Here is a 24,802-nt window from a genome sequence, read left to right as displayed (position 1 = left end):
GCACATCCCTCCCGCCAGTGCGGGCCAAGGCGGCCGGGCGGAGCGGCAGCGCTCGGTGGGCTGGAGCAGCACCATGCCCTTGCCAAGGCGCCGATCGTCCTTCTTGGGGCAGCAGCCCTCTCCCTCCGCAGCCGAGGGCTCGGGGTCGCCCGGCCGTCGGGTGAGCGTCGGAGGGACCCTGTCGAGACCCCCCGGCGTCTACGTGGGCACCGTCCCCACCGGCGGCGTGAGCAGCTTGGGCACCCGAGTGTCCCGCAGAGCCCTGGGCATCAGCAGCGTCTTCCTCCAGGGCCTGCGCAGCTCCGCCGCCGCTGTACCCCTGGCCCCGGGGCTCGAGAAGGGCAGGGGTCTCGCCTACGAGAGCCTGAATGGCTGCTTGGTGGAGTACATCGAGAAGGTGCGAGCTCTCGAGCAGGTCAACCAAGAGCTGGAGGAGCACATTAGAGTCTACCTGGACAAGAAGGCGGCCAGCGTGGGCACCTGGGGAGTGCTGCGGGAGAACTGGGAGGCGATTTACCATCAGGTGAGTGCCGGAGCGCTGTCGGCAGTGGGGAGGGACGGGGGGAGCTTCACGAGTCATTAGCAACCCTGAGCGGCGAAGGTTGATGCTGATGATGAATGCTGCCTGATTTCAAGGCGCGGTGCCCTGGATGGAGGGTTTTAAATCTATCTTCATGATAATTAGCATTATCATTTCACAGTGTGTTGTGGAAAATGCCTATTGAGCAGGAGAACTGCCTCAGGCATCCTGTGCATGGGGGCGATTGAAATGCACCCCAAGGCGCGATAGTCTGGGCTGATTAAAATGGTTGATTTTTTTTTTTTTAATTATTTTTTTTTTTTTCTTAGCTGTGGTTATTACATTGAGCATCAAAATTATTAGAAGAAACTGCTAGGACTGGATTAGTTTATCCCTCAACATGATATCATTACAAGCACGTTGGTTTTTTTTTTAGTTAGCAAGTCAGATTCCTACTTTATTCCCTTGTTTGCTTAATCACATTTTCAAAAGCTCAATTTATTTAAAAATAATCATTACATGGCTACAAATGAGTGACTCCTTTCCTTCCCTTTGCTGCCACCCCACCATCCCTTCCTCCCACCTTCTCTGTACGGCACAGGCTGCGGGTTCTCTGGGAACGTGTCTATTGTGGGGGTGCGAAATGGTGTTTGCAATGACCTCATGGACAAGAAACAGTTCCTTTTGCTGACCGGTGAGACGAGTAAGACTTTGCAGGCTGATGTCCTGCTTGCAGCGAACACAGGGCTCTGTCCCCCGAGGTCTCTGTGCACCTCGTGAGTCCCGGCTTCTCGACTCCCAGCCAGCAGGAACGGATGGGACCCCGAAGAGCTGGAGCCCAGCATCTTGCACATCTCTCCCGGCAGCGCTTGTGCAGGCACAGAAAACGCCGCTGGTGGGTCTTCAGAAAGCCTGAAAGACAACTTTAAGTTCCCTGGGACAATTGTGTGTTTTACCTTGGGCCAGCCAGAGTTTTACTTGCTGGCATAGGAAAAAGTGTGCGTTCTTACAGTGCGCTGCACTTTTAGGGCAGGTCTTCACCCAGAACACTACAAATGTCTGAACCCTGAATGTGGTGGCACAAGCCGCTTGTACAAAGATCACGTCAGCAGAAACACCCAGTTAAGCACTGACTTTTAAAGTTGTCATCTTTTTGTATCGGTAAATGACATCATTGCTGCCGCTAATCCTATAAAGCTTCCTGAAGGGACTAGCTGCTGAAGGCAACGGGTGCTCAGAATCTGGGGTGCTGACAAAAAGCCATACCCTTGAAACTATCGTCTCGCTGAGGCAGATGGGGACGTTGATGTGAGGTGGGGGGTTAATGCTTTGCAGCTGCTATCTGATGTTTTCCAGACGAGTGTCCCATTTTGCAGGTGTAGATGTCACCTGTAAAACCTACCAGGGCTTATGGTTAAGACCAATAAAGTAGGACCGTAGGTACTTAAGGAAGGACTGTTTGATTTTTCTTTATAGGAAACCCCAACATTGTAGTGCAGATGAACCTACATTTAATAATTTTTCATCCAAATTGCTTTCCTTTTAACCTTTCTTTATATTGTCATCCTGCCACCTTGCCTCTACCTCCCTTTCTTATAAGTAAGTAAGAGCAGCTCATAATGAAATCTAGCTTGAATATTGGGCTCTTCCTATATGAAAACAGAAAAATAAAGCTAGGTAGTAATAGCACTTGCAAGTATCGTAGCAAATAGAAAAAGATTAGCATCATCCATCTCTATTTAACCATTAAAACACATTAGAGAATACATAAAGGTTTCCAAATTACTTCAATTACATCAATAAAAGAGGCATCACTTTGTGGATTTTGACTTGCTCAGGTATAATCTGAGCTGTTATGTACAATTCTGACTAACAGGTTTCTTCACTTTTTTTTATACTAAGCATCTAACCAAAAATGAAAGTAGGACCTCATCCAGCCCAAACACCAAATTAACTCATTCATCCTGGAGCTAATTGGCAAAGGTATGCCAGCATCGACACTGAAACTGTCACATTTATTAAAACAACATCAAAATCAGTTGCTGCAGAAACAGCTGCAATCACACCAAGTCTGTACCCTCCTGCCACGACGCGGCCCAGCAGGAAAAGTAAAAGGTGTTCAGAAGCGAGGTGTAACAGAAATGAGAGATACCTGGCAGACACATTTCTAGATGTAATTTTAGTAAATATATTTAGCTTTTCTGTGGATGTCCACATCCCCCTTAATGTGACATATCCTTTTTTCATCCTCCTGCAAAATCTGAGGATTCATTATGATTCCCGGCCAGTCCCTTGCGTTCAGCTGGGCGGGATGCCTAGCAGCTGTAAAACCCCTTGGTGCCGTTCACATGAAGCAGCTGTGAAAGTTTTGGGGCAGAAAGCCAGCTGAGCAGCCACCTAGTTTAACCCAAACACCCACAATAGGAACCGTTTTTGAACAAGAAGCAGCAAAGAAAAATACACAGTTGAGGGGGGTCTAGCCAGGAGCCCCTTCCTCTTGCCCTGCTAGGGAGAAGACAAGGATACAGCCATGTAGGACTCTCCTGGTCCCAAAATCAGAACTGTGACAGGTCCATCTCCACAATGGGGTAGGAGAGACCTCAGCAGACCCGAGGTCCCGTTTCCCTCCTGCCTTTCATGGGATGTGCTCCGGCATCCCAAATTTCAGGTAGTTTTTCTCCCAGCAATAACAACTGGGTGCCAGCATTTCTCCCAAACACAGAGCTAGGGGGAAAAATGTGGCAACGAGTGACTCAGAAGGTAGGAGTGGAGGGTCCTTCAGCGGGAAAAACACTTGTGTTTCATTGCAATTGCCAGAGCTGTTACTGCAGCGGGGCATCACTGACAGGAGCTGAGTGATGGGAAGCCACTATCCAGCTCAGAGCACTAATTATCTGCCTGGGCAGCTGGTTTTTAGCAGAGCAGGTGGACACATGCTAATTGGGACAGGCACAAAATGGGAGGATTTTTTTGCAGGAAACGAGGGAAATGAGAAATCCTTGCATAGAGGAATTCATGTGACAGAAACACGAATTCGTCTCATGTTACCCCAGGCATACTCCTTTTCTCCAGCTTCATCCTGGTCTTCTTGTGGAAAATTCTCTCTGTGATCAAGTGTGTCTCTTCTGCAGAACAGGAGGTTGTTTGTAATGGTAATTCCTTCCCAGGGAGCACGGCAGCACCTGGGAAAAGTGGACGCTTGAAATAATCTCAGCGAGTTTGCAGGGAGGAGATGGCAGCTCAGCCTCCGTGACTGTTCAATTACGGCTGCGTGGGAGACACAGAGATTTATTTGGCCTATGAGATGACACATAGTGCAGTTCAGATCACAGGAGTAAACACAAAAGCAGAAGAAAGAATCAACGTCCTGGACCAATTTTACCACTGCTGTGACTCCTGTGCATGGTTGGGAGCATTTGAAAGATCACCAGAGTTTTTCTATACTTCAGTTTGCACCTGGCCTTACTGTCAGCGTTTACTCAGTGTTAGTATTAAGCCTGGAGAACATACAGGGCTGACAGCCCGAGGAATGGCCGCATTTGGACTTGCACACTGTAATCTATTTGCTGCGGGGCCAGGAGAGCTGCTGAGTATCATCTGTAACACACTCTAACGCACCACAATGCATGATTAGTATCTGCAAATTGACGAAATAGCATTCTGCCACCGCTCTAAGGGCACAACAAACTCCCACAAAAAGGCACAGGGCTTGGTCAACCGCCATACAGAGGATGGCAATAAATTAGTTTTAATTATGTCCTCTCAGCTGCCTCCGACAGCGTAACATTGGCTACCTTCACTTACAGCTGTGTTAATTCAAGAACTGAAAAAAGATCAGGTGTACGTGCATCACAGATGCGTGTGTTGAAAGACAATACATGACTTAAAGGAGCTATTATTAGTAACAATATTTGCATTTTGATAACACTTCCCCTCTTGGCAGTTCAAGTGCCACATGAGCATCAGGGAATTCAGCCTCCCAGAAGCCCTGTGGGGCAGGACAGCGTCGCCTTCTGCTTCACAAGAGGAGGAGGCACCAACTAAGTGTTTGCAGCGTTGCGAGCCCTCTCATTTCCAATGGACACAAAGAAGGGTGTTGCCTAAACTGCTGCATCGTGCGTTTTAGTACGTGTGTCAGCAAAACGGCTACGAATCCGTCCCACTAATGCTGCGTGTTTGCATCCAGCTGCTGATTATTAGAATTAAATCAAACAAAAGAGCCACTAGATGGAAGTCTTACATCTCTTCTTCTCGAGCCCAAGAAAGGGCTTTCACAGCTCACGCGAATCAAGAGAGAATTTTTCAGGAAACCTGGTTTCTACATAGAAACGACGTGTCATTATTTATCCTTCAGGTTCGCTGTCGGATTTAAAGCAAACACAGCTGATTTCCAGGAGGGCTGAAAGGCTAATGTCTGTTGCCTCCCACTGCAACGCTCATCCCTGAAGCCTTCCAAACATTAGACTTTTTTATACCATTTTTACTTACATGGCACAGTTCAGGTTTGGGGGCAGTTTTGGAAGGCCCTGCTCTTTCTCACAGGACGTTTGTCTCTGAATAGGGGAGTCAGGTATTGACCGAGTCCTCAGGAATATGGTACCAGGGCTCTGGTAGAGACATCCACTTGGGCAGGTAAGTCGTCACCTCAAATGCCTCAATAAAACCACAAGATTACTACTGAAAAGCACTTTTAAAACACAGTTTGTCTCCGTATAGAGACAGAAGCCCAGGCAGCGGCAAATCACCAGCTATTCCCTGGTTCTGCTTTCATTGCAGCCCAAAAGCCATTTTACATTGGATTCAGCCTCTAAACTTTGCCATTAACATACCTCTGAGTGGCATTGTGCAGCTCACAGGTTTTAATATTTCTTTTGGTTGTGGGATGTTCCCAGTTGCCTGAAAGACATTCATTTTCATCAGCCTTTAGGTCAGATGTTGTAACTGTGGGGGCTCACTGCCAGAAGCAAATGGCCTTGTTTTGACAGGGCAGGGCAAACCATGGGGCAGCATTTCTGCTCCCTGATTTGAGTCAGGAAAACAATAAAACCTTCTCTGAGAATACATATATTTATGAGTTGGCAGGAAGAGAAAATAATTTCTGTAGGGGAAAAAAAAAGAAAAAAAAGAAGAAAGAAAAAGAACAACCAAAAATTCAGAGACTGGATCAAAGAACTGCCTCTACCTCCATGCTGCTGCCATGTAAAAACTAAATGTCTTTTCTCCATCTTTCAGGAGAAACTCAGGTCTCCTGGTGCAAGGGGACCCAAGGACAGCAGAGCAGCACAGCCCCAAAGCTCCGGCTCTGCCCAGCCACTCTGAAATGCCACAGAAGGGATGACCCAGGGGCTGGGGAGTTAGGCCAGTGCTGGTAAAGTGGGGTTGCAAAAAAGCAGAGAGAAGGAAAAAAGGGATTGAACAATGAAGAAGAGCCAGTTCTGTGTGCAAGAGAGCATGTAAAGGTCTTCTGTACTAGTGTGCTGCATGGCAGGGCTGGCTGGTGTGCCATCAGATACCATCTCTTTGTCCACACCTATGGCTTTCGTAACATCTCTGACTCCTGCGTGTTCACTGCGCTCTCTAATTTTCTCATGCCTAAACTGGGGCTTTTTTGCCCAGTGGGGGCATTCACAGGACCTCTCTCCTCTGTCTAGATGCTATTTTCATGAAACATGTTGAACTGCCTGTCCCTGAGATGACCTATCCCTCTACCTTATCAGTTGGAATTGACCAAGAAATCCCACAGTTATTAAAGAAAAACTGGCCGCCCATGCAATGGCATGAGTTCTGTTTCCGTTGGAAGCCAAGCTGAGCTGGAGCTGGCAGGAATGGAGCTCCAGCCCCAAGCTTGCAGTAGCAGCCACCTTCCCTTTTTGTTCCTAACAGTAGGTGAGAAGTAACCAAACGACTCGTATTAACTCTCATGCCTCCTCAGATTTAAAAGATGTAGAGTGCTTTTAACTTCATGATCCATTGTAGACTTCTCAATGTGGGGGATGGGTTACTCCTCCAGATCTCTCCTTATCAGACGCCTTCACACATTTCATATTTGTTTGTCCAAGCATTTGTAAGACATTTGGAGCAGTAAGCTGCTTTTCGTGAGAGTCAGTGTTAATTACCACATAGAAATGCTTCAGTCTTGCATGTCCACCTCCACCCCATCACCAAGCAGCAGGCCAAAGAGCAGGTAGGACCACACTAAGGCAACGATCCCACTTGTGGTACTTGAGATGATAACTTGTCTGGATGCAGCCTTGATGTCTCCACGTTGCATGGCCTGTTTCACCTCAGGGGAGCAGAATGCTTCGGGGGATTTGCAATCTCATTTAGTTACAGACTTAATTATCTAAAGAAAGATTTCTGCTTCAAGAACTCTCCTGGCCCACTTAAAAAGCTGCTCTTACTCATGTGGTGGTTTAGTTTCAACTGCAAATCTCCATGGGTATCTCCCGAAAAAGACCAAAGAGATGTTAAGTTTAGCTCATCCAGAGCAACGGCATGGACCATGGGATGGCTGAAGCCCCCAGATAGTTATTTGCAGAGATGATCGCTCTAAGCCTGGTACCGAAGTCAGCATGTCTTCAGTTACCTCCATAGCTCAGTGTACATGTGACTCCAGGACAGGCAGTGGTGTTTTTTACCTTTTTCTCATTTTATATAACCTTCTTGAATCACAACAAGCTCCTATGTCACAAGCCTTTCAGGTTTGCTCACCCCTCAAGTGCCTCCTGGGCATTAAAGATACCCCCCAGAGCCATAGCAGTGATACCACAGTCTTATTTGCACAATCTTTCCAAAGCATTTCACATTCAGTGTAATAATCTTTGAAGACTGCCTGCTTCTCAGGTCTCGTATCTATCACAAGAGCTTGCAGGATCCCATCAGAGAAGAAAAACGACGCTCTGGGAGCTGAGGACGGCTCGCAGGCAGCATGAGCAACGAGTATTCCTTGGCTCACTGAAGAGGACAACCCTGAAGAGGACTGCTGATACGGGAAGTAGAATAGGAACTGCATAAGTGCTACTTAAACTCTATCTAGATAATATAAGTGGGACTTAAACGATGCACGTACCTTGCACACACTAATGAATTTTACCCCTTGCGACCAGCTGAGAATCAGAATAAATGTGTTTCCACAAGAAGATGAATGCTTAGGAGCAATGAACAGTTTGATGACAAATTACAGCCTATTTGCAGAGAATTTGTGAATTTATATGTACAAAATTCATTGATTAAATTATCTGGAATGAGTCACTTGAACAGCCCTAGGCTAAAGGATTATTTTCAGAATCAAAGCTATACGTCTGCTTAAGGTACATGTACAGTGCATGTAGCTAACATGCTGAAGCTCTTCATTGCTTGAGCTCTCCTGTCTTTTTTCTTCTAGGTGGGCGAAGCAGTCCTTGAAAATGCTCGTCTTATGCTGCACACCGAGAACATTCAAGCCTCTGCTGAAGATTTTAAAGACAGGTAGCCTTGTGGTGGCACCCGGCTGGCCACTCTCTTTGAAGCTTTGCCTTGGCAAACGCTCACTCTATAGGGCAGTAATGCTTAGTGAGTAGAATGGGCTCATTCTTTTAAGTTGAATATTCAACCACCTGAATTGGGAGGGGTTTTGTAACAGCAAAATAATTATGATGTTAACTAACAGTATTTTGGAAGATTTTGAAGATTTATAGTAACAAAAATGTGCACTAGCAAAATTACTTAAGCTATTCTTTGATATACAGACATTGATCTCTTACTGAGAGGTCACTATTCATTCAAATTTGGGTTGACATTTTATAAAGGCAGACATTCATATGATTATCAGTTTTAATTTGCAGTGCCACACAGGAGGTTTTGGAAGTAAAAATCATTCTACTGCAGCAGCTGAAAAGCAAAAACTGTACCACTACAAACGTCAGTATGGAAACATTAGATAAGAAAACAGAAATGGGCCACTGATTTTCCTTGTCTTTACTGACAGAAATGAATAGTAAAAGAAGATCTTAAATACTGACAAACTACTTCTTGAACACCTTTCTGTTTGCAAAGCCTAATATTCATGTGCATGAAGCTCTTTAAATTTTACTCAGAAGGCCTGGTGATCCTTCTAGCTTTTATTGGTAATGGACTTGTTCATTTACAAATAGCTTTTTGCAAGATCTAACACACAAACTGTATCTCAAGCTACTTGACTTTTATTTCCTATCATTTTTATCGTCCCTTAAACTTCTGTCTGTCTCCCTGGTATTATTTTATTTAATCGTATCAAAACGTGTGTTAAACATGTTTTTAGGTTCGCCTTTTCTTTGAGAAAGGTACAACTCTGAGCTACTCAATTGATGGCTTTATAGCCAGCAAGCTACACTCATATTTTAAGTACTTTTAAAAAATATTTTTTTAAAATGTCAGCTGACTTGGACAAGCAGTCTACATAACAAAAACAATGTCAAATCAATCCACTGCACAGTAAAAGCTCCTAATTCTCACTGGGATCAGCTGCCACTTTCCCAAGCTGTTGAACTCCCAGCAACGAAGGTGGCTCTCAAGGGGCAGAGTGCAGGACTTAAGTTTATGAAGGTAGTTCCCATCTAACCTGCCAACCCCCTCATCTAACCTCCCTGGCCACCAGGTCCCCAGGTTGCCTGGGTTTGACACAAAAGCCTCCCACCCAAGGAGATTTGCCACAGTTTTCCCTACCATTGCAGCCATGGGTTAGAAACGAGCTGCTTGCTTTAACAGCAATTCTAGTCGACAAACCAACCGCTCAAATTTCCTATTTATTTCAATACTACTAGGATTTGGTCTTAAGGATGGGCTGAGACCCTGGAACATAGATCAGACTTCTATCAGCATGGTCATTAGCAGAAGTAATGCCTGATGTGCATGTGTTTTCTTTAACCATAGCTCTGAGAAGTTTTTATGTAGACGAATAAGCAGTTATTCTCATTTTAGAGCCAAGCAAACAGAGAAAAAGCCACCCATAGTCACACTGTATATAAATACTAGATCTAGCAAGAGACCACGTGCCTCTCTGTGCTTATTCAGGAATCCTATCATCAGGCTGATAACCACCGTAGCACAGACTGCTTACTCGGCCTGTTTATTACACTCTGGGTTAATGACAGGGTACTTCAGGCAGTTAAATTCAAGTATAGCAAGACAAGGTGAGAGCAAAGTCTATCTGTCTTCTGTGTTTCTGTGTCTCCGTCTGGGACACATGAGCTAATTAGCACAATGGTGTCATTTTAAAAAAAAAAGCAGGTGTTCCTTGCTGAGCTGTGCTATATTAAGGTTTGGTTTTTTTTTTCTCTGCAGGTATGAAAATGAGCAGCCATTCAGAAAAGCAGTGGAAGATGAAATTAATTCCCTATATAAAGTGATTGATGATGCTAATTTAACTAAAATGGATCTGGAGAGTCAGATAGAGAGCATGAAAGAAGAACTAACTCTGCTGTCAAAGACTCATGAAGAAGTAAGTCCAGACTCGGGACACCGCAAAGCCAATCTTTGCCTGTTTCATCCAGTTGGTATCACACATCTAGTGCAAAGCAAGCACTAAAAAGCTTCACCTGCCATGTCTGGGTGGGGGGATTGTCCTGAAAACTGCTCCTATTTCTCTCTTCTCTGTTAACTTAAAGCACTAACCTCTGAGGCATGATCAAATTACTCACATTTAAGTTTTAACTCTTTCTCATCTGATAAATATGACATGGAAGAGAGGTCATCACTTCGTTTCTTGCCAGACACCACACAATGGTCACGGGGTTGCACAGTCACTTATGTGGACATCTCAACAGTGAGGTCTGATTCTCAGCCAGAGACATAAGGAGAAAACGCCTGTGCAGGGAACAAGCTCTGGTCCTGCTGCACTAACACTGAGCATTAACTGGGCTCTTCTGAAAAACTCCTGCTTGGCTTAGGAAGCTGCTCGGTTCCCAAAACCGAGTCTCTCCTGAGCAACGCACCACTGAAGCAAGTCACAGGGACAGGCAGCTGGGAGGGAAGCCCATTATTACACAATTTTGCAATAGTTTTCCACTTACTCATTACATTCACCAGCACTATTTGCATGAAGGTGGTTTATTCCCTTCATCAGGGGATGATCAGACCCAAATCAGCATCTCTACTGATGGGGACTCAAATATCAAGCTACTACTAATCCCACACAAGGGACAGCAAGCAATTGTGCTGATGCCTCAAAAGAAAGAGAGAGCTTGAATTGAGATGGCTCACGGAAGCAAGGCACTATCCTACCTTACATTTCTTATGCGTTATTTCTCCAACCACAAGATTTCAGTGACATTGGCAGGCATATGGAGACTTGGCTTGCCAAGATGAGGTTGCTTCATCCCCTCCCTACTTTCATAAGTCTAACCCCAAGGTTGGCATTTTGCAGAAAATAATCAGTGGCTTCCGCACCACTCCATGGCATGAGAAAGATGGAAGTTGTTTTAGATAAGAGGGAAACCAGAAAATTGATAGAAATACACAGATCGCCTTTAAACCTCCATGCATTGCAATGATTGCTGCGAAACCAGAGGAGTTGGCACTGATGCTGTTTTCTGTCCATATATTCGGCGTAACGAGAGTAATAGCTTTCCAACAGCCCCTCTCGTTCTGCATTTAGCCAGCGAGAAGCCCTTGCAGGGTGGAAGGATGCTCCTTTCTTTACCCATTGACAGTATCTGAGCATTCGCAGAACCACCCCAGCACAGACCTGGTTCTCCCATGGCAGTGGCACCAAGGGGAAGCTGCTCAAGAGAGGTCACAGAATAAAGGCTGGAAGCAACTATTGCAATTACTCCAGCTGAGCTCTGGCACAATAAAGTCCCAAGGACTCTCCTGAACTAATCCAAACCTTTCTTTCCTCCAGTGCCCCTGCTAGGAAATCCATGTCAAGTCCTTTTGAAGTTCTGTGCGTGCGGAGTGGGCACATTTCGAGGCTTTCGTTCTTGCAGGTTCATATTCACATATACTTGCCCATCCATCTTTTCCAGTACTGTCACTGTCATGGGCCACTGCCTACAAAAAGAATTCCCAGATGCTTTTACACCACTTTTTTTTTGCTTATGGCAATAGCACATATGAACAGATTGATGTAAAATGATTGTAGTGCCAGACAGTTCAGATACATGTGCAAATCTCATTTATTCTTGTGTTCCTGAACACAATCTACAACTGATGCACTACCTTTAAGCAGGCAATTCTAGACACACTAATACTCTCCTGCTTACATGAGTGCTTATATGTAAAGAATGAACAGAATGCTGTCACAGAGAAGGAGAGTGCTCTTCATCTAACGTGCACATGCATAAAAGCACACATGTGGCTCACACAAGCTGCAAGGCTGTAGAGCTCCTGCTGTTCTGCACTACTTGTTGCATCTCCCAGTAGATGCATGTCTATGTTATTGCATAGTGCAATATAGTTGTGGTCCTGGGTGTGCAGCATGTGTGTATGTCAAGCTCTGACTGCTGGAGACTCTTGCCACTGTGAGAGGGCTGCTCCAGGCAGTCCAGGGCTAGTGCAGGGCTTCAATCTCCTTCTACCAAGGGCAACTCCAGCAAGACTCCCCATGTAGAAGCAAGGCAAATCCACATCTGAAAAAGAAACCCTCCAGTGCACTAAATCATTCATGTAGAGACACCTTTTGGGACAAAATTTAATTACTCACTCTGTTTGTGGAACCAAAAAAGCTCTTCCTCGAGCCTCTCCAAAGCTACCATTCAATTCTCCAGTTCACCTTCTTTTATGTCTGTTATTTTTGTTCAAGGATGTCAAGCTGTTATACAAGCAGCTTGCTGGATCTCAGGTGGAAGAACTTGATGTTCCCGTGGGAAGCGGCCTGGATGACATACTGGAAAAAATCAGAATCCACTGGGAGAGAGACATTGAAAAGAATCGTGCTGAGGCAGGTGCCCTGCTCCGTACCAAGGTAAGCACTCTGTAATCCACTTCAACATTAAGGGATTCGAAGAAAACACAAAACCTGTCTAATACTCTACATTAACTTTGAGGGCTCAGTGTTTCTTTTTTTCTTGGAACAAAAAAGATGGTAAAAATCTAAAGGATTTTGGTTCAGATCCATTGGAAAATACACTCATAGATATCAGTGACTTTCTTGGGACGCAGAGTCAAGTAGTGGTGGAAGCGACCCTGCTGATATCACAGATATCTGTGGGAGTCTTCTAAGGACTCTGAAATGTTGGCTGAGAAAAAAAAAAACTTAATCAGTTGATACCTTCTGTGTCAGATAAGCCACAATCGTTACCTTTCTTACTACAGCCATTCCTCCACTGACCAATTTACCGGGGTCTATAAATCAAAAGGGCTAAATACATTTCTACACTAATTATACAGCTACAGACTCCTCATGGGTTTCTCCTTGAAATTGTTTCCTTTGGCAGTGGTAGGAAAATCGGATATTAACTTAGAAATGAAAAGTGATGATAATAGCCATTCCCTTTAAAAGTTCTGTCCTCTCCTGAGGACAGGACTCTTGCTGAGTCTGAAACAGCCTTTTAATGCAGCTTTTTCTCTGTCATGAAGGATCACTCATTTTGCAAAGTGGCTGGCTGAAATAAGTATTTTTGCAGAGCTGAAGCATTAAGTTCAGTGCACCATCTTATATTTTAGAAGCCATCCCATTCTGAGTTGGCTGTTACAGCAGATTGTGGCACACCAAATCGTAACTACAGCTGTGCTATAGGAATATTTAGCAAAAACACAGGCCCTCCCCATTCCACGGTACAGAGCTGCTCTGAGAGGAGTAGAGGATAGTGAAGCCAAACTGCAAGAAGAAAAGCAAGTATGTTTGCAAAGATATCTGCAAGCTCTACGTAGGTGTTTATTTCCAAAATAAAGAAGAAAAATCCTGTGACAACAGTGATACCAAAGGTGCTAGGGAATGTACAAGAAGCCAACCAGAGGAGTTTCTCTCAGAGACGCCATCAAGTTTATGAGCAGGCCAGACTGTTACTAAGCAAAGTTTCCATAAGGTTAGGCTGCAGGGGCCTGATTTTCAGCTTGTACAGCCCAAAGGAAGTCAGTGACACAGTGAAAAACCACATGAGCCCAGAGAGTGCCTCCATACAAAGCATATGAAGCCCTGAAAAGGCAGAGCATCCTCAGCAGCCTCCTAAGCTTTTCCAGAAAATCTGTTCCTGGCCCACTGCTGGGTTTCAGCAAAATGAACATTACTCTGATGGCACCAAATTCTTCAGGGTCCCCACTTTCCTGTCCTGCTTGTTCCTGTTCCTCCTCCTCCTGTGCTAACACACCCTCACAAGTTCTTTCATCCTGTTTCTTGAATACCTTCAATATCTGGTCTTTCAACTGCAGAGAGATATCATTTGGGGAGAAAACTGCCAGCTCATACTAGACTGATCACTGGATCCCACTAGCGTGTCTTTGATTGTGGCCAACACCAGACGCTGCAGAGCAGACATAACCTAACCCATCCCTACTTAGTCATCTTAATCTAAGCTCTTACTAGTTTAAATTGTTCCTGTTTTGGTTTGTTTTCTTAATGAGAGGAAGAATCAGAATATCACAGATTTCTAGAAAGTTCAGTGGCAGTTCAGAGGAGGTTCTGGTATGACATTCTAGGGTTTTTGTCCCCAAATAGACCTCTCATTAAACCCAGATGACACAGTTTTGTATCTTACATGGTTTTGTTTCTCATACAGATCTATTCGTATTATTACTATTTATACAGATAACAAGAGTTCTGCTAATTATGTTCAACCCTTTTTTCAGCTAAGATTGTGGGCTTATGCCATCTTATGTGGCTAAGTTGCACCATTTGGTTACTGGTTGCACCATTCCATACTGTGAAAAAAATTGTCCTTGCTCTTTTGCGACATCAGAGGAGAGAGAGCAGTTCCCTCCTCTCCTTTGCTCTCCATTACTGTTTTCTTCAGTCTCTCTTTGTGAGTTTTCCTTGGGCCATAATGCTTGAATCTCCTTTCTCTGCACCTACTCTTTGGTGTAGCTCTGACCACTTGAGACCAAGGTATTTCAAATGGTGTCCTAGCACTGACTTAGATGTCGGGGCAGTACTATTATTATTTTCTGACCAATTCCCTTGCCTCATTTGCTTCATCTTCTGACTAGACTGGCCATCTTGGCTAGATTTTTCACAGGTATTCAGGCACCAAAACATACCAATTTATATTCATACCTAACAGGGTTTCACATGGTTTTTTTTCAGATGAGTAAGTAACCTCAAAACTCCAGTCCATTGGTTTGAGCTCTGCACTTTTTTGTCCATAATGCTCAAAATCTTTCCCTAAATTGACACAAGTGATTTAAACACTTGTAAGGCACGCAAGCTGCTTAATATTTTCCCCCGAAACATGCTTTACTTAATGATGTGGTGCTGTTTATTCATGTAGTTTGATTCCACGCATCCACCCTTGCTCATTGCTAATCTATATTGTTTTCTGCCATCCATAAATCCTTCTAGTTCTTGATTCATCCCAAGGCAGTAAACCTTCAGGCACCAAGCTGTTAAACTTCTGTCATAATGGAACTAGACCTTAATCCTCCTCTTCATGTCCTGTCTCTTGACCAGCTGTTGATCCATGGCAATGCTCTGCCCTGAGCACATGATTACACAGGTTCCTCTATTGTCCCCTATGCTAGATCTCACAAAAGGTTTTGAAAAATCTTGTGAATTATGTCAACTGTTTCTCCCTTCTTTGCTACTTTGCTAACACATTCCCAGAACTCTTAAGAGCTTACCAAAGTCCCTTTCCTTCTGCAGATATCATGCTGATCAGACCCTGGATGTTGGTTTTCTATCCCCAATCATCCTTTAATTATCTTGATTCCATAAAAAACAGACTAATGAGAGATTCTACACTCTTGCACAATGCCTAGCTCAGAACTGTAGATGTGCTTGAAATCCACACATTCCTAGGAAACTCAAGCACCAAAATGATAAAGATTTAGGAGGATGATTTCATCCTCTCCCTCCATTAATTCAGTTGTTTGTGGGCACCACTATTCAGTATAGCCTTTCCCTTGTGGAGCATCTCAGGAATAGGAAGAGCAGAGCCCTCAGAAAACACGAATTGCCTGGTGAAGAGGGCACAAAGACTACGTCTGCGCTTCTCTACAGAAGGAACCCCAAAGCTGAGGCCAAGTGCCATGCCCAGCAGCACCCCCGACATGGACTCTTGAGGTGACTCAGCTGGTAATCCTGTAAGGAGGATGGGGAAAACTTGTGTGTACCAAAAGCTTTAGAGCTCATTCAGTGTGTGCTCACTTGCTGTGTCATCCTCATTAGTTTGGGCCTGATATGGCCACCTCCATCTACTCCATCTGCCCGTTCTGTCACTCACATCACTAACGTCAGGTAGCCGTGACAGCTTAGGATAACTCCTGGAGGAGTTTCAACATCACCTGTGGTGAAGGCAAGTTGGATTTACAGGTAGCATTTGGGCCACCAGCAGAGTAGATATGAATGAGAGATGCCAGGCTTCAGATAATGGGTGTAGGCTATAAATATAGATGCAAAGGCACCCTCCCTGCCCTATGTATCTCTTTAAAAAAGAGGCATTTATAGTCCTCGTACCATAAAAACGTGCAGACTACACTGTCAACACAACTTAGAAGACACAAATTACTCCAGAGTGGCAGGTCCACGATCCCCAGGCTGGGTTCACCAGGACTACTGAGGTGGAATTATGTCTCTCTGAAGCACAAGCCCCTATAAAGTAAAAGACCTTTTGCACCTGAGATTGTTTCATTCACAATGACCAAGGTGTGGGGTTCACATGATGGTACAAAAAAAAAATTATAGAAATTATTTCTGGTGCATGGTCCCAGATTTTTTTTTACATTTTATCTTTTAAAAGGAAAGAATGCATAATCAGAAAAGCAGGACAGGGTCAAGATTAATTTTCAGACTGGAATGGAAGTATTTTGCATACTTTAACTTTACTGTCAACCAGAAGAAATGTAGGTTTTGACTGAAGAATTGTATTTGCTAAAAAGCCCAGAGCTCTGGATTGGAAACCTTGATCTCACCCCTCATTAAAATGTATAGAAATTTTATTTTTACTAAGGTACCTTTTCCTTCACCTATTTTCAAGGAGCCTGAACTAAACACATATAAAAACCCACAAGAAACAAGAGCATGAAATTGCATAATAATATCTTAATTCAATTAATAGAAATTATTTTTCTGACATCTGTGATGTGACTTGTTCTCTGAGACATAGAATCCTATGTGAAAAATCAAGGTGTGAATACTTCTGAAATCCAATAGACTAAGTGAAAACACTTAACTTTAAAAAAAATATTGTAGTATAACTACAAAATGAAGAATTACAGCAATGTTTTCTTTTTATAGGTCATTTTAAATGTACTAGCATGAATGCCGAACAGCTTTTGTTGACATAGATAAAATATATACACTTATAGGTATGAGCCATTTTACAGTAAACGCATAGAAAAAAAGATAATTTTGACACTATGAAGTACCCAGAATTGTTCAACCGAGGGGTTTAATATACAAGAATCAAACTTAAAGTCAGAAACTGTAAAAATATGAACTGTTGGTTTGGTACGTAAGGAAACTAAAACCTAATTTGAGTAGGCTGTGACGACAGACACAATCTTTTACCATCAGCAGGCTGAAGCAACGGCTGCCGTGCGAACCCAGGAGGAAGAGCTGGTGGAGGGCCTCAGAGCCGAGTTCCATGAAACTGCCTGCAAAATACAGAGCTTGCAAGCAGAAACTGAATCTTTGAGAACCTTGGTAAGTAATGCTGGGTTTTCAATGGGTGTATTCTGTGTGAATTCAACATGCCTTCTGTGGAAAACATTCCCGTCTTGGGATGCAGACTTAAGAATAAATCACGTTTTCCAGTGGATAACGTTTCCAGAGATGCCAGACATTCCTGGGCTCTTCTTGATTGACGTGGTGCACTAAGTGTACCACATTTGACAACCAGGCCCCAGATTTCAATCCTCAGTGTCTTCATACTCAATAATAATTTAACTGAGATTGCTGGGTGGGCAGTACATGATAATGTGAAGAACATCTGTGCCTTGTAACCACAGTAGTTCAACCTTTGTAATGATAATACACATTTTTCAAAGTATCTAAAGAAAGGAATTCTCAAAATATTACATCTCCGCTTAAGTATATTCAATAGAGATATTGGCCAAACCTTTGTAATGATAATACACATTTTTCAAAGTATCTAAAGAAAGGAATTCTCAAAATATTACATCTCCACTTAAGTATATTCAGTAGAGATATTGGCCAAACCTGAACAAAAATCACTATGAAGCATATGAAAAGTGACTGTTTTCATGTCTGCTGTCCTGCCCTTACAGAAGAGGGGTCTGGAGAACTCTTTATACGACGCCAAGCACTGGCATGACATCGAACTGCAGAACCTAGGCTCTGTCATTTCCAAGCTGGAGGCAGAGATGGGAGAAATCAAAGTAGAAACCGAGCAGCAGCAGCGGGATCGTGAAAATCTGCTGACCTGCAAACAACAGCTGGAGAAAGACATTGCTGCATATCACTGCCTTCTGGATGGAGAACAAAGCAGGTACTTGTCCTTAAAAGCATGTGTGCCCCTAGGATGGAGAACACGTGCTCCCTGGGAAGGGGTTGTGAGGTTGCTGGAAGCAGGAGGACTAGGGTGGTTCTCGTGTTTCATAAGGCTGGGTGGTAGATGGTGAGGTTTGGAGAAGCTGCCAAAGGGGAAGAACACCCCAAATCCAGTCGTGCAGAGATTTCTGATGTATTGGAGATGGGTCGTTTCCAGCACTGCCGCGGAAGGACGAGGCTTAGGAATACGCCAGTAGATCTATGAGTTTCACTTCCCTGAAGATTTGAGATGTGAGATTAAAAAGCTACTACAGCATCTGGGGGCGACATTAGTGGCTGCAAAGCAGCTGCGTTGTTGTTTCTCGCCTTGGGTACATTATGCCTTCCTTCCTCCTCCCACTATACCATCCAATTATTAAAGCTGTGATCCTGGGCAAGCTCCCTTTCTAAGCATGCAAGTTCCCCCCAAAGTCCAAGGACAGAATCTGGCCCACTGACTGTGCCTTTTGTCAAGAAACATAGTTCAGACTCTTAACATTTGTCCTCTGGGAATAACCTGTAAAGGCCTTTACAGAGGTTGGTTTGCTTGGTCGGGCTTTTTTGAGATCCTTAATCACCATTAGTCATGGAATCACTGAGAATCTGATCCACAGGTTTTGACTTGCTCTTCTGCTCAGGTCAGGAAGAAATTTTTTTATAACCAGATCTTGCTGAAGTTGATGAGATTTCACCAGTTGAACTGAAGATAGTTCTTGGTTCAGCAATTCTCCTGTTTGTAGTAGTGACCAATTTTGTTTTCTTTTCTTTTTTATTACGTTCAGCTGATTATGAAACTCCCAGCCCCCAGAAGACCATTGCCATTAAAGCAAAAGAAGATGTCACTGCCGATTATGTTCGTGGAAGCTAAAAACCCATCAAAGCAGCCTGCTTTATTCAGTTTGATTCAACAAGCAAAGTAGGTTGTAGCTTGAACAACTTTACTAGACCCTCCTCATGTAATTGCTTTGCTTACAGATTTCAATTTACTCATGTTGTTAAAATTATAATAAAAATAAAGAATATCAGGTTTTCCGTTTGACTTTTTTTCCTTCCAGTATTTTTCATGATAGCTGAAGGGGGTTGGATTAAGAACATAGGCCCTCCACTTCCCAGCAAGTAAACTCTTTCTTTTTATAGCACAAATATATCAAGACAGAATCAATCAATCAGGTTGGAAGAGACCTCTGGGATCATCGAGTCCAACCATTGCCCTGACACCACCATGTCAACTAGACCATGGCACTAAGTGCCATGTCCAGTCTTTTCTTAAACACATCCAGAGATGGTGACTCCACCACCTCCACGGGCAGCCCGTTCCAATGTCTAATAACCCTTTCTGAGAAGAAATGCTTCCTAATGTCCAACCTGAACCTCCCCTGGAGAAGCTTGAGGCTATGTCCTCTTGTCCTATCGCTAGTTGCCTGGGAGAAGAGGCCGACTCCCACTCCACTACAACCTCCCTTCAGGTAGTTGTAGACTGCAATAACGTCACCTCTGAGCCTCCTCTTCTCCAGGCTAAACAACCCCAGCTCCCTCAGCCATTCCTCATAGGTCAGACCCTCCAGACCCTTCACCAGCTTGGTCGCCCTCCTCTGGACTTGCTCCAACACCTCAACATCTTTCTTGAAGTGCGGGGCTGAACTACCCCTCCGCTGTGCACACAGCATCCATGTGGAAATGGCGAGCGCTCTGTTGTGTCACAAGACCGTCAGCTCACTAGGGTGAAACCTAATTCAAACAATGCTGAAGCAGTTAAAGTGTGCTATTAACTCGACGCAATTAATTTTGCAGTACGTAAGCCAGCATAAGCACTAATGTGAGCATCCCAGCAGTAATTAATTAACATGTTTTAACTCTAGACTAAACTTCTGGAAAAGCTGAAGGTGCAGGAGAGCAACAGCAGTTCTGTCTGCAGTCCAGGTCACATCCTTTTACTGTATACTGAGAGTCCTAACCAGGGTGTCTGTACAAATGTGATACTTTTTGATATATTGATATATTTTGGTTTTTTTTTTTTTTATATACTTGGCTCTTTCTTGATATCAACAACCCTTAAGGAAGGTTGGCCAAACCTCTTTTGAACAGGCACCCACATAGCATCAACGTGTGGGTGACCCTAGGTAGTTTCTTTTATTTTGACGGTATCATAATGAAAAAGATTTGCCATCTTTCACTTCTGACTTTTATATTTTAAATATTGATATCCTCATTGTATTGCATTTGCAGTATGGTCGCATAAAGTGCTGAGATGGATCCTGCATTCTCAGAGAAACATAATGAACCTTGGCCCCTATCACACAAAATCTTAGGCAGATGGCTGGCTTTCCTTCACAAGCCCCTCCACAGGAACGAAATTAACCATTCACGTCTGGTAGATTAGGGCTTTACAATATCGACGGTGACACAGGGTGACAACATAGTTCAAAGACTACTAAGAAATGGCATATATTAGAGAACATAATGGCACACAACATACATGAGAGGTAGTCTGTAGATATTTTGATCTTCAATTGAAACATTAGCTAACAAAGCTACTTGTTTTTTAATGACTGATAAAATCAAACACACTCCAAATCAACTATGCTTGATCCACCAGTGAATAACAGGAATCAGCACACAAGTGTCGTCTTTCCTTTCCTTGCACATTCCCCCACACATGGAAAATCCCTCCCAATACAGTTACTTGACAAACAGTTCCTCATTTAATCTCTGCAAAAAGGCCATTTGACATGTACCACCTGCAAGATTTTGATCAAAAAATTACTGCATTAAGAGATTACCCAACAATAACCAAAAAAGAAAGGCAGACGATGCCATACTCCCTTTTTTCTTACAGAATGTAGCTTCACAGCAGTGATAGTACCTTCTTACATATCAGTGCAGAACTTACCAAGCTGAGACTTCATCAAGATTAGTGATGATGAGAGAAAATATGCACAAATGGTGGTACAAGAGATGTGACGGCACAGGCCCTTGGCTTGTTGTTAACTGGATGCTGTCTAGGAATGGTCACTTTTTGATACTAGTGAAACACAACCTCCTCCTCATCCTTGACACATAAGAGAGAGCAGTTTCTCTATGATTTGAAAAAGAAGTGGGAATTTACAAATTATTCCTCTATTTCTTCATAGCAGCCCCCTGAAGGGTTTTCAGATTTTCTATCTCGTGTACCATAATTATAACAGCAGCTTCTATAAATAATCAAATGAATCCTATAGCATAAAAATATACAATCTGGCATCAGATCTCTTTGCTATTTTCTAGTGATGTTTCAGGTATGAAAAGACACTGCTGGCTATCCCACTGTGAAACTGTTCTTTATAAATGTCACTGACAGAGATAACTGGTGAAATTACAGTCTACAATCATACTGTGATGTGAAACGAAGGATTTTTTAAAGTTTCTTATATGCCATTCCAAGTTCTCGTTCCAACAAAACTTGAATCGTAGGTTTAAATGATCCAGTATATTTCATAAAAATTAAATTCCTACTGAGATGTTTATTCATTGGAATGGAAATAGTTTCTTGCAATATCATCAAGGTATTCCAGTATGGGGAAGTACCTGGAAAAGGTGGAAGCATCTAAGCATAAATAATGAATTTCCAGCAGCTTTTCTCTCTATCCCTAGCAAAGACCAAAAGCCACTGAAAAGATTATTTTTGTGAATAGTTCATCAGAAGTTAAATGCAGCACATCTGGCCCTTCTAAAACAAAGCGTTTTCATACTAAGCGCTAACACTCTTGGAAGGATGTGTCTCTACTTTTAGATATTGCTGCTAGCTACCTAGCTAGCTACACAGCCCCTCCAGCATGCCTTGCCAACCTGAGTGCTACCTAAGCATTAACAGTCTTCACCATCCCGGTGAGACAGGAAATTGAGAACATGAGAAGCTAAAGGCTTTCACAACTATTTGCCAGCACTAAGGCACGTAAACTGATTTATCTTTATGTTTATCCTCTAGCCTGGCAGTTGCTCTATTAAATGCATGTGAGCACGTTTCCAACTGGTTTTCCTAAGAAAACAAAAAAGCAGAACACAGATTTTATTACCTCCTACTGCAGTACCTATCACACCTATATTCCCACGTCAGGATTTGTGGCATTTGCTGTTACAAAGACTCAGGATGCAGTCGGAGGGTACAGAGAATACAATCTAACAGCCAGCTGCTGCGTAAGAGAACATTTCTGCTCACCCTCACTTGCTATGCGTTCCCATCACCCTGTGTTGTGTTAGCACCAACACCAGTCCGATGTCTCAGGAGACGGTTCAGGAAGCAAAATCGGCAGAAAATCAGCCCTGCAGAATGCAGGGAAACTTTCCTGCCACACAGCTCCCCGAATCAGGCCACCACAGGTCAGACATGCACCAGTAGCAGCACAGGGATGGAAGAGGGACAGAGACTAGTCAGGGACTTAAAGGACGGCCACCCCCCTTGGCAACAGATAGTCACCAGGTGGGATTAGCTGTACCATCAAATCATATGTGTACTTTATCCTCCTCCTCAGCCAGGCACAGCTTCTTCTGCACCACAGCTTGAACACACGCTGCTGCATCCTCGGGGGAAGCAGAGGGTGCCAGCCCTATGCTAGCCCCTGCTTCATTTCGGATTTCACACTGAGTAGCAGCACACCACACCAGCTAGGAAGTGGTACTCTAGCCTATCATCCTACTGTTTACATTTTAGCATAAGCATTATTATACTGATTCTACTGGTTAAAAGACTATTTTTAAGGTGACTTCAAGCTGGCATTGTGTAAAATTTAATACTGCAAGAAAACACCACGCACTGCTGCCACCACTGCCTGCTTTCAGATGGCAATTACTGGTGGAGAAAGGGCATGATAACACTTCTCCCTTCTGGCTGTAGAGGTCTGAAATGACAGCAAACTCTTAGCGCCCCAAAGCTGAAGGGAAGGTTAAGCTCCTAAAGAGAACCGAGGCCCATGCTGTGGCAAGGACTCCACCAGAACCCCTTCTGCAAGCTGCTCAGCACCTAAGGGAACCTCCTCCAATTTCCTTAAGCAGGCATCTGCCTAAGAGTTATCAAATGAAGTGTTCTTCTGCTTGTGCTCTGCAAACGGCAAAGCAGTTTGCAGTGCTATAACCTTCATGTCGCAGAATGGAGATAATTAGGTACGAAGAAGTAAGAGTAAGACAAAACACCGGGTACTGGAAACAGAAGTCTGCTCCTAACTCTTGCCCAGGATTTGCATCATCACCCACAACTCACTTTGGCTTTCCTTTTTTTGGTTTCCCCACACAAATAGTGGCCACTGAATCGCTTCTCCTACGTGCAGTAGTGCTTCACTCCTCAATTTTTATAAAATTTACCAAGATGCACAGGGAACAGCATCATGGCAAGGCTCATCATAGCTACAGGATGGAGAGGAGAGGTGGACAGGCACCACCGTATGCCACGACAGGCACGCTGTACCGTGCACTGCTAACATGGGGGAGGAAAGAGACAAAGTCCTCAGAGTCCTCCAGGTAAATCTGTACCTGAGCAGAGGCATTCAGAGCAGTGTGTATTGCCAAAGGTTGGTCGCACAGGTCAGCGATACACAGTGCAGTAGAAAGGTGTGTGCTGAGCTCATGCTCCCATCACAGCAATGTGGCATTCTGGCTATACTCCTCGCATTACAAACATCATTTCTGCCAGTCCATGCCTGCGAGCCATTCTTCAGCCAAAGGTCCTCTGCGTTAAGCACTGAGGATGGTTGAAGTTGAGAGAGGAAAAGAAAAAGAAAAAACAGAAATACTGACCTTTTTTTCCTGCTAATACCATAAAAGCTAACGCAATGCACTCACAGAGAACTACAAATGCCGTGCATCAGCACGTTTTCACAATTTTACATAAAAATAAAACTAGAGGTGGGAGAAAAATCCAAGCATAACTGCATAACTAATGCTTCCTTTAAAGTGCCAACTGTGACATGTCTTTAAATCTGGATCTAAGCCTTCCAAGGCCTAAAATGTTGCTGCTATTTTCCATGGTTTCCACTGAATCTGTTCCAGACTTAACAGCTGAAATGTTTCTTGGGACTCTGCTCCTGACAGGTATTAAGTTTCTAATCCAGAGTTGGGTCATTCCAGCCTTACAGCAAGGGGCAAGTGACACAGACGCTAAAAGCAACAAAAAGGCATCAGGTTTGCATTCTTCAGCCTGATACTAGGGGTTATCCATAATAATGCAATGAAAATATTGTACCGGCTGCTGAAATTCAAAAAAGGTGTAGCTTAGAATCGGACACAGCACTGTACTTAGTGGCCATTATTAGCTTATCTACCACCAAAGCTGAGGGATACGAATTGTCTGCTTAGTTGCATATTGTTATCAGTGCTGAGCCTGCAAGTCACAGCGTGGTGCAGTGTGGAGGTACGTCAGCTTCCTGGGCAGGAACAGAGTACAAATGCAAGGGAAGGCAGCGCTTCGACAAAAGGAACAGCAAACACTCTTCCACACCGAGCTCTCCTGTGTTACATCTTCCATGCGACCTTCAAGCAACCAAAGGGGACAGCAGGAGCAGGAGGGGAGCCCAGGTGCACCAAGGAAGCACAAAAAATGAGACTAAGCTACCAAACTTGCTCTCTACTTTGGTAATTATTCCTGTCACAACACAGAAAGTGTCATTGATCACGCAGCATTCTTGGTGTTACCAGATGAATTGTTATGCTTGCAA

The 24,802-nt window shown here is 43.8% G+C and overlaps 1 protein-coding gene across 1 annotated transcript; it reads left to right on the top strand.

Moving 5' to 3' along the window:
• Positions 1–73: 73 nt before the first annotated feature.
• Positions 74–18,987, top strand: BFSP2 (beaded filament structural protein 2). Its single transcript, XM_068405149.1, has 8 exons — positions 74–523; positions 7,905–7,987; positions 9,821–9,977; positions 12,279–12,440; positions 13,311–13,313; positions 17,145–17,273; positions 17,858–18,078; positions 18,921–18,987. The coding sequence occupies exons 1-8, from the start codon at positions 74–76 to the stop codon at positions 18,985–18,987; spliced, it is 1,272 nt and encodes a 423-aa protein (XP_068261250.1).
• Positions 18,988–24,802: the final 5,815 nt, after the last annotated feature.

The sequence above is a fragment of the Nyctibius grandis genome, chromosome 7, assembly GCF_013368605.1.
Source record: "Nyctibius grandis isolate bNycGra1 chromosome 7, bNycGra1.pri, whole genome shotgun sequence".
Taxonomy (NCBI): domain Eukaryota; kingdom Metazoa; phylum Chordata; class Aves; order Nyctibiiformes; family Nyctibiidae; genus Nyctibius; species Nyctibius grandis.
Note: the sequence above shows the minus strand (reverse complement) of the source record. Positions and strands in the feature narration are given on the sequence as shown.